This window comes from Phyllobates terribilis, unplaced genomic scaffold (genome assembly GCF_046119375.1).
Source record: "Phyllobates terribilis strain yellow unplaced genomic scaffold, ASM4611937v1 Scaffold_1911__1_contigs__length_192092, whole genome shotgun sequence".
NCBI classification, from domain to species: domain Eukaryota; kingdom Metazoa; phylum Chordata; class Amphibia; order Anura; family Dendrobatidae; genus Phyllobates; species Phyllobates terribilis.
The window spans coordinates 102434-123938 of NW_027364671.1; the positions used below are offsets into that span (position 1 = coordinate 102434).

General features: G+C 41.5%; 1 protein-coding gene across 1 annotated transcript; it reads right to left on the reverse strand.

Moving 5' to 3' along the window:
- Window positions 1–2933: 2933 nt before the first annotated feature.
- LOC141245568 (protein spinster homolog 1-like) lies at window positions 2934–15820 on the reverse strand. The gene is made up of 14 exons (XM_073669077.1): window positions 15613–15820; window positions 15375–15440; window positions 14988–15124; window positions 14488–14639; window positions 13718–13787; window positions 12962–13101; window positions 12717–12869; window positions 12354–12543; window positions 12080–12145; window positions 11304–11402; window positions 9856–10027; window positions 7442–7458; window positions 4859–5055; window positions 2934–3222 (listed from the first exon to the last, which is right to left on the reverse strand). The coding sequence occupies exons 1-14, from the start codon at window positions 15818–15820 to the stop codon at window positions 2934–2936; spliced, it is 1956 nt and encodes a 651-aa protein (XP_073525178.1).
- Window positions 15821–21505: the final 5685 nt, after the last annotated feature.

A 21505-nucleotide genomic window follows, 5' to 3' on the forward strand; every position in this document is an offset into this window, starting at 1 on the left:
TTAATTCCTGCAGTACTCGCGGGTGTATCCCATCCGGGCCCGGTGATTTGTCAACTTTAGTGATTTTTAGATGCCGCCATACTTCCTGCTGGGTTAAGCAAGTGACATTTACTGGAGAATTTTTGTTATCACTAATCATGTTTTCTGTCATGCGATTTTCTTGTGTAAATACGGTTGAAAAAAAATCATTTAGCATATTGGCTTTTTCCTCATCCTCATCCACCATTTCACCCAGACTATTTTTAAGGGGGCCAACACTATCATTTTTTAGTTTTTTACTATTTATATAGTTAAAGAATATTTTGGGGTTATTTTTACTTTCTCTGGCAATAATTCTCTCTGCCTAAATCTTTGCTGCCTTGATTTGTTTTTTACATAATTTATTTAATTTTCTATATTTATTTAATGCCTCATCACTACCTACTTGCTTTAGTTCTCTAAATGCTTTCTTTTTGTCACTTATTGCGCCCCTTACAGCTCTATTTAGCCATAGTGGTTTCCTCCTATTTCTAGCATGTTTATTCCCAAGGGGTATATATTGTGCACAGGTCCTATTCAGGATGTTAATAAATTTCTCCCATTTGCTTTGTGTAGCTTTATGTCTCAGGATATCGTCCCAGTTTATTGCACTAAGATGATCTCTTAACCGTTGGAAATTTGCCTTCCTGAAGTTTAGTGTCCTTGTAACCCCGCTACTACACATCTTATTAAAGGTTACATGAAAACGTATTATTTTGTGATCACTATTACCCAAGTGACCCCCAACTAATATATTTGATATGCGGTCTGGCCTATTGGTTAATATTAGGTCTAGCAGTGCCCCCCTTCTTGTTGGGTCCTGAACCAGTTGTGAAAGGTAATTGTCTCTCATAGTAGTCAAAAACCTATTTCCTTTGCTTGAACTACATGTTTCTGTCCCCCAATGTATTTCAGGGTAGTTGAAGTCTCCCATAATAATGACTTCTCCTTGAGTCGCTGCTTCATCTATCTGCTTTACGAGGATATTCTCCGCTACTTCCATTATTTTTGGAGACTTATAACAAACCCCTATCAGTAATTTATTATTTTTTCCCCCTCCCCTTATCTCCACCCACAGGGACTCTACATTTTCATTAGATTCACATATATCCTCCCGCAAGACAGGTTTTAAGGATGATTTTACATATAAACACACACCCCCCCTCGCTTGTTTGTACGGTCATTTCTGAACAGACTATAGCCCTGTAAATTAACTGCCCAGTCATGGCTCTCGTCCAGCCATGTCGCAGATATCCCTACCATGTCATAATTATTTTCCAACAAAATTAATTCTAATTCCTCCATTTTGTTGGTGAGGCTTCTGGCATTAGTGTACATGCATTTTATGTATCTCTCTGTACCTCTATTCCATCTTACTTTATTGACTGTTCTAACCCCACCCCCAATTTCTTTATTTGTGCCCAGGTCACTATCTGCACTATCTTCCCCACCTATAAAATGAATACCCTCCCCCCCAATCCCTAGTTTAAACACTCCTCCAACCTTCTAGCCATTTTCTCCCCCAGCACAGCTGCACCCTCCCCATTAAGGTGCAGCCGGTCCCTAGCGTAGAGTCTGTAGCCAACTGAGAAGTCGGCCCAGTTCTCCAGGAACCCAAATCCCTCTTTCCTACACCAGTTCTTGAGCCACTTATTTATCTCCCAAATCTCCCGTTGCCTCTCTGGCGTGGCACGTGGTACCGGTAGTATTTCAGAGAATACCACCTTGGAGGTCCTTGCTTTCAGCTTGCAGCCTAATTCCCTAAAATCATCTTTAAGGACCTTCCACCTACCTCTAACTTTGTCATTTGTGCCAATGTGCAGCATGACCGCTGGGTCCTCACCAGCCCCTCCCAGTAATCTGTCAACCCGATCAGCGATGTGCCGGACTCGAGCGCCAGGTAGGCAGCACACTGTTCGACGATCCCTGTCTTTGTGACAGATTGCCCTATCTTTTCCTCTAATAATTGAGTCCCCCACTACCAGCACCTGCCTAGCCTGCCCTACTCTCCTATTTCCCTCTTTACTGGAGCTGACACTCGTCCCCTGAAAGCCGGAGATGCCTTGCTGCAGTAGTGCTACCCCTGTACCATCACTCCCCTCATCTGCCAACTTTGCAAACTTATTGGGGTGTGCCAGATCAGGACTAGCCTCCCTGGCACTCTTCCCTCTACCACCCCTTCTAACTGTCACCCAACTAGCGACCTCACTGTCCTGCAGCTCCCGACTACCACCCTCCCCCACATCTACCCCAGTAAGCTGCTGCTCAGTGAGCAGCAGACTCCTTTCCATGTTGTCAATGGATCTCAGTGTTGCCAGCTGCTCATTTAGATCCAGTATCTGGGCTTCCAAACGCACAACGTGCACACATCTCGCGCAGCAGTAAGCAACCTCGACCTGCTGTTCAAGGAATACATACATGTGGCAAGATGTACACTGGATAGCATTGTCAATAATGGAGCTCATTTCCTAATGGGGATTGCAATATACAGAATGTTAAGTAAAAAGTAAAGTAAAGAATTAATGAAATACAGTCAGCAATTCAGTCCAAAGTCCTCCCTTCCAAACTCCCTGAATACAAAGTCACTGAAAAACAAGTCACACACTTACTTTCGTTCGCACTTACGCTCCGGACTCACGCAGCTCGTTCACACTCGCAAACTAAGATATTTAAAGAGTTTTTTTTTTTTTCCCTTTTCCAGCAATGCACCCTTCACCTCAATGCACTTCCAGTGTCACCCTTAGTAATATTTGAACACTGTAAACATCCTAGACACGGGAAAGTTCCCCTCCGGGGGGTGGCCAAGGTGCGTTGGATTGGTCCCTTATTTGTAGATCCCACGTCGGCTCTAACCAAATGGTCGCGAATGTTTCGGGATCTTTTATGACATAGTAGGGGGACATCGGTAAATTTCTCTATATCCGGATAAGATTGCCGTAACAGGGACCAATATTTTTAATGCACTTGAATATCTGTCCCCCAAAGGGGTGATAGGTGTTCACGAAAGTCAGTCGTGAGTTATTATTCCGTCGTGAAGTAGGTTGGGTGACCTGGTTCAAGATATGTGATGGGTAACCCCTCTGTCGAAATTTGTCGTTCATCTCCTCATGTCTAATTTTTTTAGAATCTGCAGTAGACACTATTCGATCCACCCTATTATGTTGTGATTTTGGTAATGACCTTTTAATATGGCCCGGGTGAGAACTGGAATACAACAATAGACTGTTTTTATCTGTTGGTTTTGTGTATAAGTCACTGACTAGATATCCTGTGTCAACGAGTGTAATCCGTGTGTCCAAAAAACGTATGGAATGTGGGTCTTGGTGTATGGTAAATGTCAGATTAGTAAGTTTGCTGTTAAGGTCATCAAAAAAAGTTTTTAAGTTTTGTCTTGTGCCAGTCCAAATAAAGAAAATATCGTCAATAAAACGTCTCCAGCATAGCACATGCTTTTCAAACAGAGGGTGAGTATATACATGATCTATCTCAAAATTCCCCATGAAGATATTGGCATAGGGGGGTGCCACATTGGAGCCCATCGCCGTACCCCTCTTTTGAAAGAAAAAACGATCTTCAAACATGAAAAATTTTTGGTGAGGATCAAAGTTAATAAATCACTGCAAAAGTCAATCTGATCGGCTGAGAATGTAGTATGGGCTCTTACAAATTTTATTGTGGCACAAATGCCCTACTGGTGATTGATACTAGTATAGAGACTGTTGACATCCATTGTTGTTAGGATGCTGTTAGTAGGGATTGGTCCTAATTCTCTTATGCATGTCAAAAAATGGGTAGTGTCCTTAAGGTATGAGGTAATCTTCTGAATATGGGGTGTTAAAATTTTTTCTAATGTAATAGCCAAGGGTAACAAAATAGAATCTGTAGAGGCTACAATAGGTCTCCCGGGTGGTGCCCATAGATTCTTGTGTATTTTGGGTAAGGTATAAAATACCGGCATTATTGGGTTTGGATTGACCAAAAATTCTGACAGTTTGGAATCGATTGTGCCTCTCTGAGAATGATGTGAGACTAAATTTTTAATTAAATTAGCTACCTCTGTGGTGGGGTTACGTGTTATAGGTAGATACGTTTCAGTATCATTCAATTGAGTGTATATCTCTGATATATAATAAGACCGGTCCATAATAACAATTGCTCCCCCCTTATCAGCTGGTTTTACAATAAGTTCTTTCCTTTTTTTCAATGAGGAGAGGGCCATACTTTCCTCAGGGTTGAGGTTATTTTTGTTATGCAGATCGCCTCTCTTTATGGCTTGTAGGACTTCATTAATGTCTTTCTGGACCAAGTCAATATATGTCTCTACATGATAATATGTACAAGGCGGTTGGAAATGGCTAGGAATACGCAGTTTCAAGCCATGTAAAGAGAACATTCCATCATTCTGGCTGCTCTGAGAGGCACCTGGAGGATCAGTAGTAAGCCCCCTACCAGAGGAAAAATGGACTTTCAATCTTAAGGTTCTATAAAAGCGTTGTAGTTCTTGCTCCAGTTGGAATGTATCAAAGGCAGGTGTAGGGCTAAATGAAAGACCTTTTTGCAATAGGTCTAATTCGGCCGGTGCTAAGGATTGTGAGAAGATGTTATACACGATGTTAGTCCTACCCGAGAACGAGTTGTCATCCGAGCGTTGTCTGTCTGTCGATCGCCTCCCCCGCCTCGTCTTATTCTTGGTGGACGGTTTCTGCGTTGATCCAAAAAATAATTTGGTTGATAGGTACCTCGTTTGCTGTCTGTAGAGGAGTGTCGGCCTGGAGAAGAGTTGTATCCTCGCCTGTATGATCTGCTGCTTCTGCCTTGATCTGAAGAGCGCCATCTATACACTTGATTATTGAGGTAGTTTTCAGCGTCACATAGAAATTTAGATTTTTTCTGGATCTGGAGTTCGTTGCGATATTCAGAATCAGAAATGGTTTTGTCCACTTTGTTTTTCAGTGTTGTAAATTCTTCAGATGAAATCGTATTACTCAATTGTTGCTCAGTAGAGGCAATCCTAGTATGTAGATTGGTTATTTCCTTCTGGAGAAAATCAATTGTCAACACAATAATGTCCATTGAGCATTTGTTGAGGATCCCCTCGAACTTACTGCAATAATCAGAGTCGAAACGTTGGCCTGCTTTTCATTTAAGGGGAATTCTGCTAATAAAAACCAATTTTTTGCATCCATATTGGAGTGCCGAAGTTCTTTTTTGATATCTATACTACCTATTTCTTCAGAGCACCCTAAAAGTTTGGTACAGTGAAGCGATCCTTCTTTTTTTCAACAAGCTTCCATTGCTGATAGACCCAGAGGCTGTTGTTAGGTCTCAGCTTGCCATGATAACCATCGATACACCGTGATTGTAACATGGGGGTAATAATGAAGGTACAGAGGGGGCCCCTTCCTTCTGTCCACCATATTGATGCGGTGGTCGCTATTGACCGCATCATCTAAAGGGTTAAACTGTCGGGATAGGTGCTAACACCAAAGTCGGCAGTTGCAGCCAACTCTCCTTGAAGTGCGGGCTCAGCTGCTAAGCCTGCACAGCACGACTACCATGAAAATAGCACAGTTCATGTTTAATCCCATGTGCCCATGATGTAATAGTATGTCATAGGGCAGTAAGGTGTTAGACTTTTGATTGGTTGTTTCTATATTTTCCATTTACCATAATGGAGGACTGATCACATACGTGAGCTCAGGACATGGAATGCAATGTGTGGACCTGGGGAGGAATCATTGACCAGACCTGAGGCTCCTATGATTTGTTGGGTTGACCCCCAGTTGCCTCTATTAAGCACTGTGAAGACCCATACAGTGGCTCAGATATGTTATCATACACTGACTATTAGCTTCATTCAAGGAGTCAAATATAAGAATTTTCAATAATAGTTGAAATAATATTTAATTATTTATTTATCAATTTCCTATCAGTATGTCTTTGGAGTGTGGGAGGAAACCGGAGAACCCGGAGGAAACCCACGCGAACACGGGGAGAGCATACAAACTCCATGCAGTTGTTCTCTTTGGTTGGGTTTGGACCCGAACGCTGCAAAGCAACAGTGCTAACCACTGAGCCACCGTGTTGCCCAATAGTCTTCAATGTGGCACTAATCATGATAGGACGAGAACAGAGACCGAGCCCGGAATCTGTCTCCTTATGCAGCAGGAAGCTCACTTTATTCCGTGAGTTCATCTGACTGCGGAAAGTCCAGTAAATGTCGTATCCAGAAGTGAGAACAGAGACCGAGCCCGGAATCTGCCTCTTGATGCAGCAGGAACCTCACTTTATTCCGTGAGTTCATCTGACTGCGGAAAGTCCAGTAAATGTCGTATGCGAGAACAGAGACCGAGCCCGGAATCTGTCTCTTTTTTCTGACTTGTTTTCGCCTTGTGGAAGAGTCGTCACATCCGGCTGGATTCTTTGTTCATTGACGGATCACAATCAGGCCTCTCTCCGGAATAGTGATCTGTAGAAATAATAAATATGACTGAAGATGAAACAACTGGATATCATATATAAGCGGCAGGCAATGTACTCCTGGTTACTGATTTCTAGCCTTGTGAGAAAAGATTTAAGATAAGTGATATTGGCTTATTCTTAGTTTAGGACTGTACCCCCCATTCATATAGAGGGGGCTGACAATCACTATGTGAGATCTGAGACCACCCACTGGATTCCTAAACCCAGAATGTTTCATATTGGCCGGCACTAAGCATTTCATGGATATCTAAGAAGTACATGAGTGCAATTTTTTAAATCTATAAATTTAAATTAAAAAATAAATTATTGATTATGTAGCGTTAATAAAGCTAGATCTAAATAGAACTATTTTTACTGTAAAGGATCTTCTCCCCACTATTTTAGCTTTAGTAAAAGATCAAGTATTTCTAAAACATTAAAAGACATCCAGGAACTTAAAGATGTCAGACAAACCCCTGCAGATCCCCAATGAATCTAGGACCTCCAGCAAGTTGTCATAGCCGGAACGGACATTGAATGTACAACGTGATGATTCGTGCCGCAAAGCTGGAGCCACTGTCTCCAACAAAAGAAGCAAAACGTAGTTTAACAAGTGTACAGTTTTATACGATGATTTATATGGTTGTATAACTAATATATTTCCCATCTGGTATTATCACTCATCCCCTTAAAAAAATAAAATTGGTACTTAATATTTTATCTCCTCTTGTAAAAGGATTGAATAGTTCTAAGAAGAGATACCTGGCCTGGAAAGAAACTAAAAATTCTAACTCTGAAATAATAGGATCTGAAAACCCACTCAAATTATATTCTCAAATTATATATTCTCATTACCAAAAATTAAAAAAGTTAAAGTTGACTATTCCCATCTTATCTTACCTTTCATTTTTCCTCAGGTCCAGCTTTAAAAAGTTCTAATTTATGGAGCTGTAGATATTACCTCCTTCAGGACAAAGTCTATAAAGATGAAATAAAATTAAATTATTTGATAGAAAATGATACAGAAGGATTATCTACATGTACAGTAAAGCATTAAACCTGACATATTGTGCCACTACGTGTTTCCAAGAGACGCACTATAACATTATGCTGCGGTGCTCCTTTACTCCAATGAGACCCCGCAGAGCATTTCCTTCCCAACCTCCTCTATGCTGGAGAGGTTGTGCTAAACCGGGAGACATTTTACACATATTTTGGAGTTGTCCATAAAGGAATTATGGAAAGAAACTTTGAACTTACTCCTATGAATTTCTAAACCCAATATTCCACTTACACCACAATTAATATTATTATCACAAGGTCTAGAAGAAATCCCACCCAAATTTCAACATATCTCTTGTCATATCTTTTTGGTGATTAAACATTTAATCGCAACAAAATGGAAGCAAATAATTCCTCCATCAATATTAGAAGTAATGGAAAGGCATCAACGCACAATATTAAAGTTCAACTTTGCGATTAGTGAAAAAATGTTGTAGCTGATATTTAGTTAGATGAATGCCATAGTGGAAGAGTTTTTTTTTACTCAGGCTAAACCCAAAACTTAAAAACTAAAATAGTTGTATAAACAAACAATACCGGATATATACCAAACTAATTGTTTACACATATTATGGTCAAAGTTATAATAGTTGTTTATTACTAATAATAATGACTAGCCTTGCCTTTACTTTCTCTCCTGTAACTTCCCATTGTTACCCCATTACTCCTTTTTCCCCTCCCCAATTTATATTCCTTCTTAATGTTATTTTTTTTGTAAATGTTAAGTAAAAACAATTGAACGAGATGATCCGACATTTACCATTTTTTACCCGTTGTAAATCCTGTTGTTCTCCTGAATCTGGCATTGTTCATCCTTTGTTCCTCAAGATTCTAATTTCCTGAGAAATTGCCCCCTTTTCCCTTTATGTAAATCTAGTATTTGTATTTATTTTTGCCAAGTGGGCGTGACCCTCAAAAACTTCTCTTTTTGAGAAACATCTTGATGACAACGGCCAGTTGGCTAAAATAGTGGATAAATATATAGGGAGCAGGGAGACCTATCAGGAACAAGGAGATTTGAGAACAAGAGACAAACAATGCCGTATTCAGGAGAATAGCAGCATTTATACCGGGTTAAAATAAATGTATATTTATGGCGAGTGACAGGTTCTCTTAAAAGTAGATTCCACCAAAAAGACATAGCAGATTTTTTCAAATACAATTTATGTCATATAATCAGCCCCATATCAGTAGGGTAGGGTCACACTTAGGCTGTGTGCCCACGATGCGTTTTTTAAGCGTTTCCGCAGCGGCAAAAACGCTGCAGAAACGCTTAAAAAACGCATGGTAGAAGGTCTGCCATGTTCCCCAATGATAATCCGTATGTGCTGTGCACATGCTGCAGAAATTTCCGCTGCGGATTATCATTGCGTAAAAAAAGCAGCACTACCAATTATTTTGCGGAAGCGCTGAGTTTTCTCCGCCATTGACTTGCATTAGACCGCATGGACTCCGCATCACTGTATATGTAGATGTATGCGTTCCATTGTGGGGATGGTACCCGGGTGTGGAGGAGAGGAGACATCCACACCCAGGTGCCATAGTACCTGTAAAAAAAAGAATAAAATAAAAAATATATGTTATACTTACCTTCCGGCGGGCCGCGGTGCGCTCGTCCTCCCATGCCGGCAGATCGCGGTGGACTGAAGGACCTGCGCTGACGTCATAGCCATGTGACGGGTCACGCGATGCTGACGTTGGCAGGTCCTTCAGTGTACCGCGATCTGCCGGCAGCCAGGACGGAGTGAAGCAAGACTGCCGGGGCCATCGGAAGGTAAGTATATATTTATTTTTTTATTTTTAACCATTCTTTGGGGTCACACTATATAAATCCATGCCGTTTGCATGGATTTATATAGTGTGACCAAGTTGTCAAGCACTTTCCAAGTGATGCTAAAATCGCTTGGAAAGCGCTTATCAACCCGCATGCGGAAATGCATGTGAAGAACGCTTCACATCCGCATGTCCCTGGCAGAAAAACGCATGTACAATCCGCATGTACAATCCGCATGTACAATCCGCATGCGTTTTTTCTGCCAGGGGAGATGCAGAAACGCTCAGGAAAAATCCTGAGCATTTCTGCATCGTGGGCACATAGCCTTAGGATAAAACTATTTATGTCATAATAATAAGTTAATTGCAGCTTTGTTAATGTTATGTTATGCAGCTTTGTTAATGTTATGTTATGGAGCTTTGTTATGGGGATGGATGTATTATACAGATGCTGGGTATTACATTTACTAATTATGGAGCTAATGCTAATCCAATTCTGTAAGAGATATGATCGGATAATTAACTTATTTCTGCACGTACCTTCAGACTCTGTCTCTGCCTTCTTACGATCATTTTCAACAAAGAGGGCGCATGCGAAAAAGAATCCTCCTCCGAAAACCAGCACAAAGGGGCAAACCATGAGGGCGTACTGCAGACTGCGGAAGTTCGAAAGAGCCGAGTCTGGATTGTAACTTTTGATGCGGTCGGATATCTGAAGATGAGACGAGATAAATAATTATGTATGGTTAATGAAAGTAAAAAAACATAATTGACTGGACACGTTTATGCTGACAGCAGTCAATGGATACCAATGAAATCTGGTGATCATAGAAAGAGAAGGTGCCTCACTGCAGATAGCGGCTCCTCCAAACTATGAACAGCAATGCTTCCAGTATCCGCAGCTCCAGTACTACACATTGTCTGGGAACAGGACACTTGTGACATCCTTCTTCAGCAGATAATCTGTGACGTAACTCCAGGACATCTTGTCTTTGGAGTTCTGCCACCCCGTCAACAGAGCGGAAGAGAAGATGCTGCTCTGTCAACGTGATATCAGGGGAGGCCACTGAATCGCGGGTGTTGGCAGAGATCGGTCCCGGGCACTACAGGCAGGTATTTAGCAACGACTTGCCTGTTAGCCCATAGTAAAAAAAATCAAATAGTCCCGGTGAACCCTTTTAAGTATGTTATGAATAGGCTACAGCGAGTTTTAAAAACTCCTCTGTGACAGAGCATGTCCTATTCTCATCCGTTCTGCGGATCAGACTTGGCCAGTAAAGAGTAACTGTCGTTATAAAATCAATACAGTACACGTGAAAATAAGCAACTTTGTGGTAGATCTTATCAGATAAATCTGCTTATTTTTCCTCCATTAATTTATAACATTCTTAATTCACAGATAAAATCTGTAATCAGTGAAGACAGATTTTTACATTACTGAGATAGGAGATGACAATTGCTGTTGATCAGATTCTATGTACATGGGGGGAGCCTGCCTCTAGCTCCTCCCTCTTTCCTCTCCATAGAATGTTATAAGCACCAACTGTCATCTCCTATCCCAGTAATGCTTCACTGAATACAGTGAGAACTTTGAGAATAAACGATCAGTTCGAGAGGAGAAAGAAGCAGATTTCTCTGAAAAGATATATTCCAACGTTTCTTATTTTCATGTGTACTGTACTATTGATTTATGAAATAAAAATTAAAACTGGGGTTACTATTTCTAGTCTATAGGAATCTGTTAAAAATGGATGGAGAAAGGATGATATACTTTGTACTTCAGTTTTCCATCTGTGTTTCATCCATTTTTCATTGATCCATTATTAAGAGTCAATGGATAAATAAAGTTTGGACAGTCTACCACCTTCACTTTTTAAAAAAACAGATGACACAAGAGAAAAATGGTCTGTTTTGCGACAATGTACAAATGGAAACAGATGTGTGAATGTAGCCCTAAAGTGATGTGAGAATATGTAACAGCTACTTACTAGCCCGATGAAATAGGAGCTTCCAGCTTCCCCCAGCAGGTGGGACCCCGCCATCGATAACGCCTGTGCTGTTGATCGCCTTGTGGGAGAAACCACATACTGAAACAAGAGAATATTCTGAATGAGCAGAAGGAGTCACTGAACCCAACGAGACAAGAGAACATGGACAAAGTGAACATACTTGAAGCCTAAGTTAAAGAAGTTGTCCACTATGGATAGGGCATCAATGTATGATCGGCCGGGGTCCCGCATGCGGCATCCCTTCCGATCAGCAGTTATCGGTGCCGGCGGCGGCTGCCACCAGCCGGAAGTCCTTACCTATTCAAGTCAATTGAATAGGAGGTGGATGTGCAGTACACCGCGGTGACCACTATAACTTGACGGCCAAACACCGCAGGTAAGCCCCTCCGGCCGGTGGCAGCCGCTGCAGATACCAATAACTGCTGATCGCCGGGGGTGCCGCGTGCGGGACCCCGGCCATCCTACATTGATGCCATATCCTACGGGTAGGGCATCAATGTGAAAGTAGTGGACAACCCCTTTAAATGCACAATCAGCCAGGATAGATAAGAAGCCCAGACATGTTGTGGACTGAGATTTTACTAAAGAAGTTTTTAATCATCTTGCGCCAGGTTTATTTTTAGTTGGGAATTACCCAACAGACGCTTGGGCACAGCCAGGATTATGGGGCATTTGATGGGTAAAAACAGAACATAGAGACTGACTACATACATATAATTATAGCTATGATAAGTTTAGCGCTTTTCTCCACTCACCAGGCGGATATCAGTTGAAACTGAAAAGTTCAGGCTCAGAAATATGGTCCCGATGAATATAAACACCTGCAGAGAGTAAAGAACAATACATATAAACATTTGTGTCTTGCACGCTTTCCTATCCCCCATAGGTTTTGTCTTTATAATCCATTCATCCACCCCAGTCTCCGTACATTCATAGACAGCCCCCGCCATAGTCTATGATTTCTACTGCTCGGTCCTATAGCCGAGACCCAGTAAGGGGATGAAAGCAATCTGTACTCCAGGTACTTACATAAGTGGCCACAAGGCTGATGTCTGCAAGAATAATAGCCAACAGCAGGAAAATGGCGGAGCCCAGCAATCCAACCGCACAAACTATAGGGTCAGCACGAGGGTTGTACTTCCTGCATCTCTTGGCTATCTCCGCCCCTGTTCCAACTCCAAGGATGCCAGAGATGACCGTAAGTCCTCCGAAAATCAGACTGCAAAGAAAAGCGGTAAAGAGATTAGTAAAGTAGCTTGAAGAAATGAAATATAAATAATTTGATATAATAATAATTTGAAATATAAATATTTTTTTTTAGAGAGAAAACGGTCATAGGGGGAATTAAATTCCCACCAGTGAATGTCAAATTAAAGTTTGCTAAACTTGTACCTGTCATCATAGTTGGATAGTTGAGTCTGATATGGCGCCTTCTGTAGCATGAGAGCCCGGGCACGCTTCAGGAAAGTAACAGCCCAGAAGCCGAATGCAGCTGCCACAAATTTTACCATAATAGTCCCAAGAGTAGAAAACAGAAGACTTCGGCTGCAGAGAGAGAAAAGGGTAAAAAACTTGTAAATGACGCAGAAGTCACGGGGGAGATCAGTGACATAAATCAATGCACAGAAGACACCTACTTTTTACGCAGTTGGTTGGCATCCATAAGCCATCCTTTGAAGCTCAGTGGTTTGTTCTTTTCCTCTGCAGCTCCTCTGGACGGTTCTTTTACAAATGCAGCCATGAGCAGGACTCCTACCAGGCCCAGAGCAGAGATGATCTGTGTAGATGAAGAAGGAGACATCACATATCACATATACAGAGGTTTCATCACAAAAAGGACATGAGCACAGACTGTTGTGGAACTGGTTCCATTAAAGGGGATCTGCGACGAGGTGTTTGCTGCGCATCTGAGAGCAGCATAATGCAGGGACAGAGACCCCGATTCCAGCGATGTGTCACTTGCTGGTGTGCTTGGTGAAGTATTGATAAAATCCCAGTTTTCTCTGCTGCAGATCTAGCAGTACTCTGAATGCTGAGCTCTGTATACCCTGCCTACACCACTGATTGGTAGATTTTTCTGTGCACACTGTACATAGGCAGAAAGCCACCAATCAGTGGTGGGGTCGGGGTTACACAGAACAGGAGGACTACATGGCACGAGACAACTAGTCCCCTCGTCATAATCTCCTGCTAATAAAACAGTGATTTTTTTTTTAAAGCATCTACAAGGAGCAGTAAGTGACACATCGCTGGAATCAGGTGCTCTGCCCCTACAGGGCCCCTGCTCTCAGATCAAATGGAAAAACATACTGCCAGATTCCCTTTAATACGATTCAGGAATTATAATTAAGATTCACAGTTTGTCCACAAGATCCCTCAGACCTATTACTTACCCGGAAGGCCCATTGCCAGGCGCCACCAAATGCACTTGTCACTTTAGACCCAATGATGTAACCAAGGCCACTGTAAAAAACAAAAACAAAGTTGTCATAATTTCTGCACACATATAAACATATACATTTTTGAGTGCCTTTTTCCGGCTCCTCCTTCCTACTCCACCCCCTCCATAGACTTCTATGAGCAGCAACTGTTACCCCATGCCGCATAAAGCTACAATCTGTCTTGTCACTGAAGATGGATTTTTATCAGTGAATTAATGAAGGGAAATAAGTATATTTCCTGATAAGATATATTACAACATTTCCTATGTCCATTTAAATGATTTATAAAAAAACAATAAAAAGTGTAAGATCATTCTGAGTCTTCACATTCTTTGAGGAGCTCTTGTCATAAGTGCTAAAAGTCAAACTGTCTAGCAGAAAACTTTTTTGCCCATAGCAATCAGTGCAGTTTTCTGTTAGGGAAAGTCTTGACATTGCTGAAAAAATATTTCCATTTAGAGTCTTGAATCAATTTCCTAGAAATCTGCAGCAATTCCAGAAATGTTTGCTGGTTCACTGCTGATCCTCCCCCTACGTGTTGCGACACCATGATCATTACTTGCGGAGGGGTTTTTGAAACGCCATCCATATGTATTGTACATGCATCTGTAGAGCAAAATCCGTACCGAAAAAAGTCCACAGCAAATCCGCCTTGTCGGACTTACTCTTAGACAGTTTGGCTATGATTCCCTCCTTAAAACAATAAATAGATCTACACTCACCAGCCAAAGGGTGCTGCTAAGTAATACAAGTTAAGCGCGCGGCTGCGCCGATCTCCCACGAAGACGTCGGCAATGATGGAGGGGGCAGTTATTTTAAAACTTGCCTCTGCAGCTCCAGACAGTCCATTAATTAGGAGAAAAACTGTAAAATACTGTGAAAACACAAAAAAATATTCAGTGACCATTTATGAAAGTTTTCTAAGACACCTAAAGAAATACGGTAATGGAAAAATTATAAACTTTTCCTAATTTTGGACCCGCTCTCACTTTTGTCTTGCAAATACTAATGCAAAATACTGATCTACATACAAACAAGTGAGAGGCTTTAGGGCTCATGCAGACGTCGGTGGATCCCGGTCCGATCTCTGACAGCGTGATAGCGATGCTCGGGTCGGAAGACCCGCGGCCAGTCCGTGCATTATTGTCCATGATGGCACCGAGATCCACAGACGTCTGCATGAGCCTTAAGTCTTTATGCTTCTACCAATTAGATCAGTTACCTCATTGGGAACGTAGGACTTGCAGAGAATGATGGCCGACCAGAAGGACATCCCTGCACACATGATGTATTTTCTGTTCCAGCGGTCACCCAGGTATCCATAGATTTGACCAAACAGGACACTGCTGATCGTGAATACTAGAAGGGGAAAAACAAGAGGTCACAGTTAATAGAAATGATTTCTTTAACATATATTTATTTATATTTGAGGATTATTTAAACTGTTGCACTGAAAACACTTCTCCCGTCCTCATCACTGTTTGCATTTTTGGTAACTATAAAGGCGGCCATCATGTGAACGTTACAAAATTGGAACCTTATGATGTCACGAGATTCCAGCCGTCCTCACAAGTGACCTATAGAATGGGATTTTATGTTAAAAGTTTACCTAAGCTTATAAGGCCGGATTTGCTGTCGTCCATTTTAAATGCGCTTTGTAGGTAAGAAATCGCTCCTGCCAGAACAAAAAGAAGAACACGAATGATTATTGTAATTAGAGAAGTGCAGGAATAGACATCACAGCAGCTAACGAGCCTTCTCGTTGGCCATGAAGATTTTCTTCTTTTTTTGCAGTTTTGGGCCTTATACACCTTGCCCCCGACATAAGCCGGTTTACGCCTACTTACCTACGAAAGTGAAGGCAGCTATGAAGGTGACCAGATTGATGAAGGTTAGAACGCCTACAATAATGAAAGAGCGGACTATGGAGACTCCAGTCCGGGCGTGCAGGTCCTGTTCTTCGCAGTTTTCATCCTCATCTTGCTGGTCTTTTCCTTTTTCCACATCTTCTAATAGAAGTGGCATTTTTGGGGTGGAATTGAAGAGAGATGCCATGTTCAACAGAGCCCTGCAAACACTGGAGAAAAACACAAGACGGTAAAAATATTGCATTAGTCTCAGTCAATTCCGTGGTAGTGCAGTATATAGTGTAATAAGCAATCGAACAACAATAAGTTTAAGTCCCCTAGAGGGACTAAAAATGAGGTCAAATTCAGCAAAAAAAGTTTTTCTTTAATATAAAAAAAATAATAAAATATAAAGATTTCAAAAATAAAGAGAAAAAAAACAAGCATATATATATATATATATATATGTATTTTTCAGATTATAAGACTCACTTTTTGTTCTCCCAAATTTGGGGGGAAAATGGGGGTGCGATTTATAATCCAATTGTAGCTTACCGGGCTGGGGGGGTATCTGCGGTGGAGCAGGGTCCCAGGAGTCAGGGTCACTGCTGCAGGAAGTTGAAGGTGGTGGGGCGATGCTGTGGGCCCCAGACTGGGAGGTGGGGGTGGTCAGCGATGCGAGGCTGCTTCGGGCACCAGGCTTCCAGAAAATGTCAGTGGAACCCCCGCACTGCCCATCGTTTTCACTGCGGTGGACTTCGGGAAAATGGACGCCTCCAGCGGAGCATGTGTAGATCTCGGCTCCCGAGATCTCGATCTTGGGAGCGGAGATCTCAATCTAAACATGCGCCATTTTCCCAAAGTCCACTGCAGTGAAAACGATGCAAACGATGGGCAGTGTGGGGACTTGTTTGATATTTTCTGAAAGCCCGTGGCCCGGAGCAGTCTCGCACTGTGCTGAGCACCCCAACCTTCCAGCCCGGGCCCTGCAGCATTGCCCCACTCCTGCCACCGTTGAAAGCTTTCTGCAGCAGCGACCCTGCCTCCTGGGATCCCGCTTCACCGCAGCCCCCTCGACCACCCCCGGGTAAGCTATCGTAAAAGGGGATTATAAGACGCACTATTTTATTAATTTCATTTTTTTCCCATTTTCCTCCCCAAAATTTGGGGTGCATCTTCTAATCTGCAAAATACAGTCTCTGGCATCAATATATCCATAAAAGTAAGAGAAACAATCAAAACGCCAGAATGGCCTTTTTTTCCCTTGTTTTTTTTTTTATTACGGCACCTTCCCCGAAAAATGCAATAAAAAGTCACCCAAACTGTGTATGTTCCCCAAAATGGTGTCAATAAAAACATCAACTTGCCATAAAATGGTGAAACAAATCAATTTTTTTTTTAAATTCTAAAACTATTGTTGTAACCACTTACGGTAAGTAATAACAATAATAATAATAATAAAACAATATGAACCCTGAATCATCTTTCCAGATCAATCGTACCACAAAATGAACGTGGTAAAAAGCACAAAAAACAGTTTTGTTTTTCTGTTTTTTTTTCACCATTTCACCATAGTTATTATTTTTTTCCCCATTTTTCAGTATAATATAACGTTAAATGAATGCTGTTCTTCTAAGCAACAACTCGTCTCACAAAAAAAAAAAACAAGCTTTCACCTGACTATGTGATCAGAAAAATAAAAAAGTGGAGGAAATATTGGCCGTGCTTTGAAAGGGTTAATGACAATTTACAAAAAACGTGTCTATACTGTTATTGGGGATAATTCTATAGGGAAATCTATATATGTCCCCCTATAATCATCTACAGGTTGTCTCCCCCTGGGAAAGGCTCCCATTACTCATTAGATGAAGTTCAGACTTACCTTTCTCTCTTTCCACCGGAGGGCGCTGATAATAACAAATAAATATCACTTTCTATAGCAAATTTTGCAACACAGAAATCGTGAGTACAACACACAATAGTGAGTGGCTGGGATCCGGCCGGCGCCCATAGTTATACACAGGGGCCGATTGTGACATCATCAGCCGGTCACTGGGGGTTCTAAGCCATTGTGATGTCATCGATCTATCTAATCATCCGTCCATCCATGGATTCTGTAGTACTACAACACCCAGTATGTACGTCTGGAAAAGTATAGAACTAGCATGCTCCACCCTCACGTTTTTCATTGTGCTGTGGTCTATATTGAAATTCATGTCCCTCTGGATGGATGGATGGACATGCTGAGTTTTGTAGTACTACTGAATCCATCCATCCATCCATCCATCAAGAGGAACATCAATTTCATTATAGACCAAAGCACAATGAAAGACTTGAGGATGGATCTTGCTAGTTCTATACTTTTCCAGATGTATATACTGGGTGTTGTAGTACTACAGAATGATAAGGACTCTGATGACAGGGCATGCTGACACCTGTAGTCCTATACTTTTCTAGAAGTGCATGCTGAGAATTGTGGTACTACAGCACAATAAGAACATAAATTTCAATATATACCACAATACTGTGCTATTGCTGTATATAGTATAAACAATCAAACAATCATAGGTTCAAGTCTACCAGGGGGAGTAAAAAAATAAAAATAAATATCAACAAAAATTTAAAAAAATATATATAAAATATAAAAAGTTCAATTAACTCCTGTTCCTAATTAAAAACTAAAGAGATAAAAATATACATATTGTGCATCAATGTATCCATAAAAGTAAGAAAAACCATCAAAACGCCAGAATTGCCTTTTTTTTTCTATCGCAGCATCTTCCCCCCAAAAAATGCAATAAAATGTCATCAAATCTTTGTATGTTCCCAAAAATGGTGTCAATAATAATGACAACTCGCCATGGAAAAAAAACAAGAGCAGAGGCTCATAAAATGGTGAAAAAAACTTTTTTTTTTACAAAGTTCTGAAATTGTTGCAACCACTGTAATAATAATACTAATGATAATAATGATAATAAAAAAGCAATATGTTTGATATTGCTGTAATCACGCTGACCCTGAATCATATTTCCAGATAAATCTTACCAAAAAATGAATGCGGTGAAAAGGAAGCACAAAAAACTGTTGCAAAATTATTTTGCTTTTCACCATTTCACCGCACTCGTAATTGTTTCCCCATTTTTCAGCAACAACTCGTCTCACAAAAAGAAAAAAACAAGCTTTCACCTGACTAAGTGATTGGAAAAATGAAGAATAAGAAGAGGAGGAAATATTGGCCATGTTCTAAAAGGGTTAATGACAGTTTACAAAACCGTGTCTATACTGTTATTGGGGATAATTTTATAGGGAAATCTATATATGTCCCCCCTATAATCATCTACAGGTTGTGTCTCCCCCTGGGACAGACTCCCATTACTCATTAGATGAAGTTCAGACTTACCTTTCTCTCTTCCCACCGGAGGGCGCTGATAATAACAAATAAATATCACTTTCTATAGCAAATTTTGCAACACACAATAGTGAGTGACTGGGATCCGGCCGGCGCCCATACTTATACGCAGGGGCCGATTGTGACATCATCAGCCGGTCGCTGGAGGTTCTAAGCCATTGTGATGTCATCGTGCGGTGCATGCATATACACTCAGTGTACTTTGATACAAAGAGTCACCTAATGAATCTTTTCATTTGAAAATGTTGAACCCTGATAAGATAAAAAAAAAAACAACCTATAGGCTATGTGCCCACGATGCAGAAATGCTCAGGATTTTTTCCTGAGCGTTTCTGCATCTCCCTGGCAGAAAAAAACGCATACGGATTGTACATGCGGATTGTACATGCGGATTGTACATGCGTTTTTCCTGCCAGGGACATGCGGATGTGAAGCGTTCTTCACTTGCATTTCCGCATGCGGGTTGTGATTTTAGCATCACTTGGAAAATGCTTGACAACTTGGTCACACTATATAAATCCATGCAACCGGCATGAATTTATATAGTGTGACCGAGAGAATGTCAAAAAATAAAAAAATAAATATACGAGGGGCGATCCAAAAGTAATGATAATCGGTTATTTCTATTGCACACAGAAATTAAAATAAAATGTTTTCTTCTCTCTTAGGTACCCACTAGTCCAGGAAAAAAAAATCACTTAAATAGGCCACGATTCACGGGAGCTACATTCATTTGAGTAGGAACTGCCGAGGAGTGAACATCAAAATGGAAAAAAACGAGCTCAGAGCTGTCATCAAATACCTCTGCTTGAAAAAAATTACTACCAAAGACATACACAGCGACTTGGTGGAAACGTTGGGGTCTTTTCTCTTCCATATTCCACAGTTGCACGCTGGGCCAAGGAATTTAGGCTGGGAAGAACATCGACGGAAGATGAACATCGTGAAGGACGCCCATCCACGTCCCTCAATGAAGAAAACATGAAAAAAGTTGAAGAAGTTGTATTGGCCGATCGAAGAGTGACTATCAGGCATGTAGCGGAGGTCACAGGGATCTCATATGGCAGTATTCAAAGAATCCTTGCAAAAGAATTGCATATGAGAAAGGTCTCGGCGCGTTGGGTGCCAAAAATTTTAACCGACGAGCAAAAGAAGAAACAAGTTAACATTTCAAGAGCACGTCTCGAAAAGTTCCAAGCAGACAAGGAGAATTTTTTGTCACGTTTTTTGACCATGGACAAGACCTGGATCCACCACTTTGATCCCGAAACGAAACAACAATCGATGACATGGAAACGAGCCAACGAACTGACACCGAAGAAACTCAAAGTGTCAAGCTCAGCAGGGAAGGTTATGGCGTCCGTTTTTTGGGACGCTGAAGGAATTATTATGGTGGACTATTTGGAGAAGGGAGCCACTATTACGGGCTCCTACTACACAGAACAAATAAGAAGATTGCGGGAGGCTATCAAGGAGAAAAGGCGCGGCAAACGGCAGGCTGGAGTGCTGTTTCACCAAGATAACGCGCCGGCTCACAAAGTTGCAGTTGCCATGGCTACCATACAAGAAGCGGGCTTTGAACTGGTGGAACAACCCCCCCCCCTATTCGCCAGATCTAGCCCCCAGTGACTTCTTTCTCTTTCCTTGGCTCAAGGAACACCTCCGGGGCAAGAAATTTGACGACAATAGCGACGTGATAACAGCTGTTGGGGATTTTTTTGAGGGTCAAGATCAAGAATTTTTTTCGAAGGGAATTCTAAGTTGAGAAAAGAGATGGACTAAATGTATAGACTTGTTAGGAGACTATGTAGAAAAATAAAAAAAATTTTTGACTATATTCATTGTGTTTAGTATTGATTATCATTACTTTTGGATCGCCCTCGTATATTTACGGCCCGCGCTGTCTTGCTTCACCGTCCCGGCTCCTGGCAGCGGTGGATTGAAGGACCTGCCGGCGTCAGCGTCGCGTGACCTGTCACATGACTCTGACGTCAGCGCAGGTCCTTCATTCCATCGCGAAGTGCCGGGAAGTAAGGAGGAGCACAGCGCGGGCCGCCGGAAGGTAAGTATATATTTATTTTTTATTTTATTCTTTTTTTTACAGCTTTTTTTTAATGGTACCTGGGTGTGGATGAGACTCTCTTCTCCTCTACACCCGGGTACCATCCGCACATTAGAACGCGCCAATTATGCAAGTACAGATGCAGTCTTGCGGAATTGGCGTATTCTAATGCAAGTCAATGGCGGCGAAAATGCAGCGCTTCCGCAAAATAATTGATAGTGCTGCGTTTTTTTCCGCAATGATAATCCGCAGCAGAAATGTCCGCAGCATGTGCATAGCACACGCGGATTATCATTGGGGATCATGGCAGGCCTTCTAACATGCGTTTTTAATGCGTTTCTGCAGTGTTTTTGCTGCTGAGGAAACGCTTAAAAAACGCATTGTGGGCACACAGCCTTACTCACCTCCCATGATAAAATAAA

Bases quoted from the DNA above. Each gene is read 5' to 3' on its own strand.
- LOC141245568 (XM_073669077.1), bottom strand. From the start codon at position 15,820: ATGGCATCTCTCTTCAATTCCACCCCAAAAATGCCACTTCTATTAGAA. The intron at 13,788-14,487 runs GTGAGTGTAGAT...TGTTTTTTACAG, and splicing joins TTAGCAGCACCCTTTGGCTG to TGGCCTTGGTTACATCATTG. The intron at 13,102-13,717 runs GTAAGTAATAGG...TCATCTACACAG, and splicing joins CCTGGCAATGGGCCTTCCGG to ATCATCTCTGCTCTGGGCCT.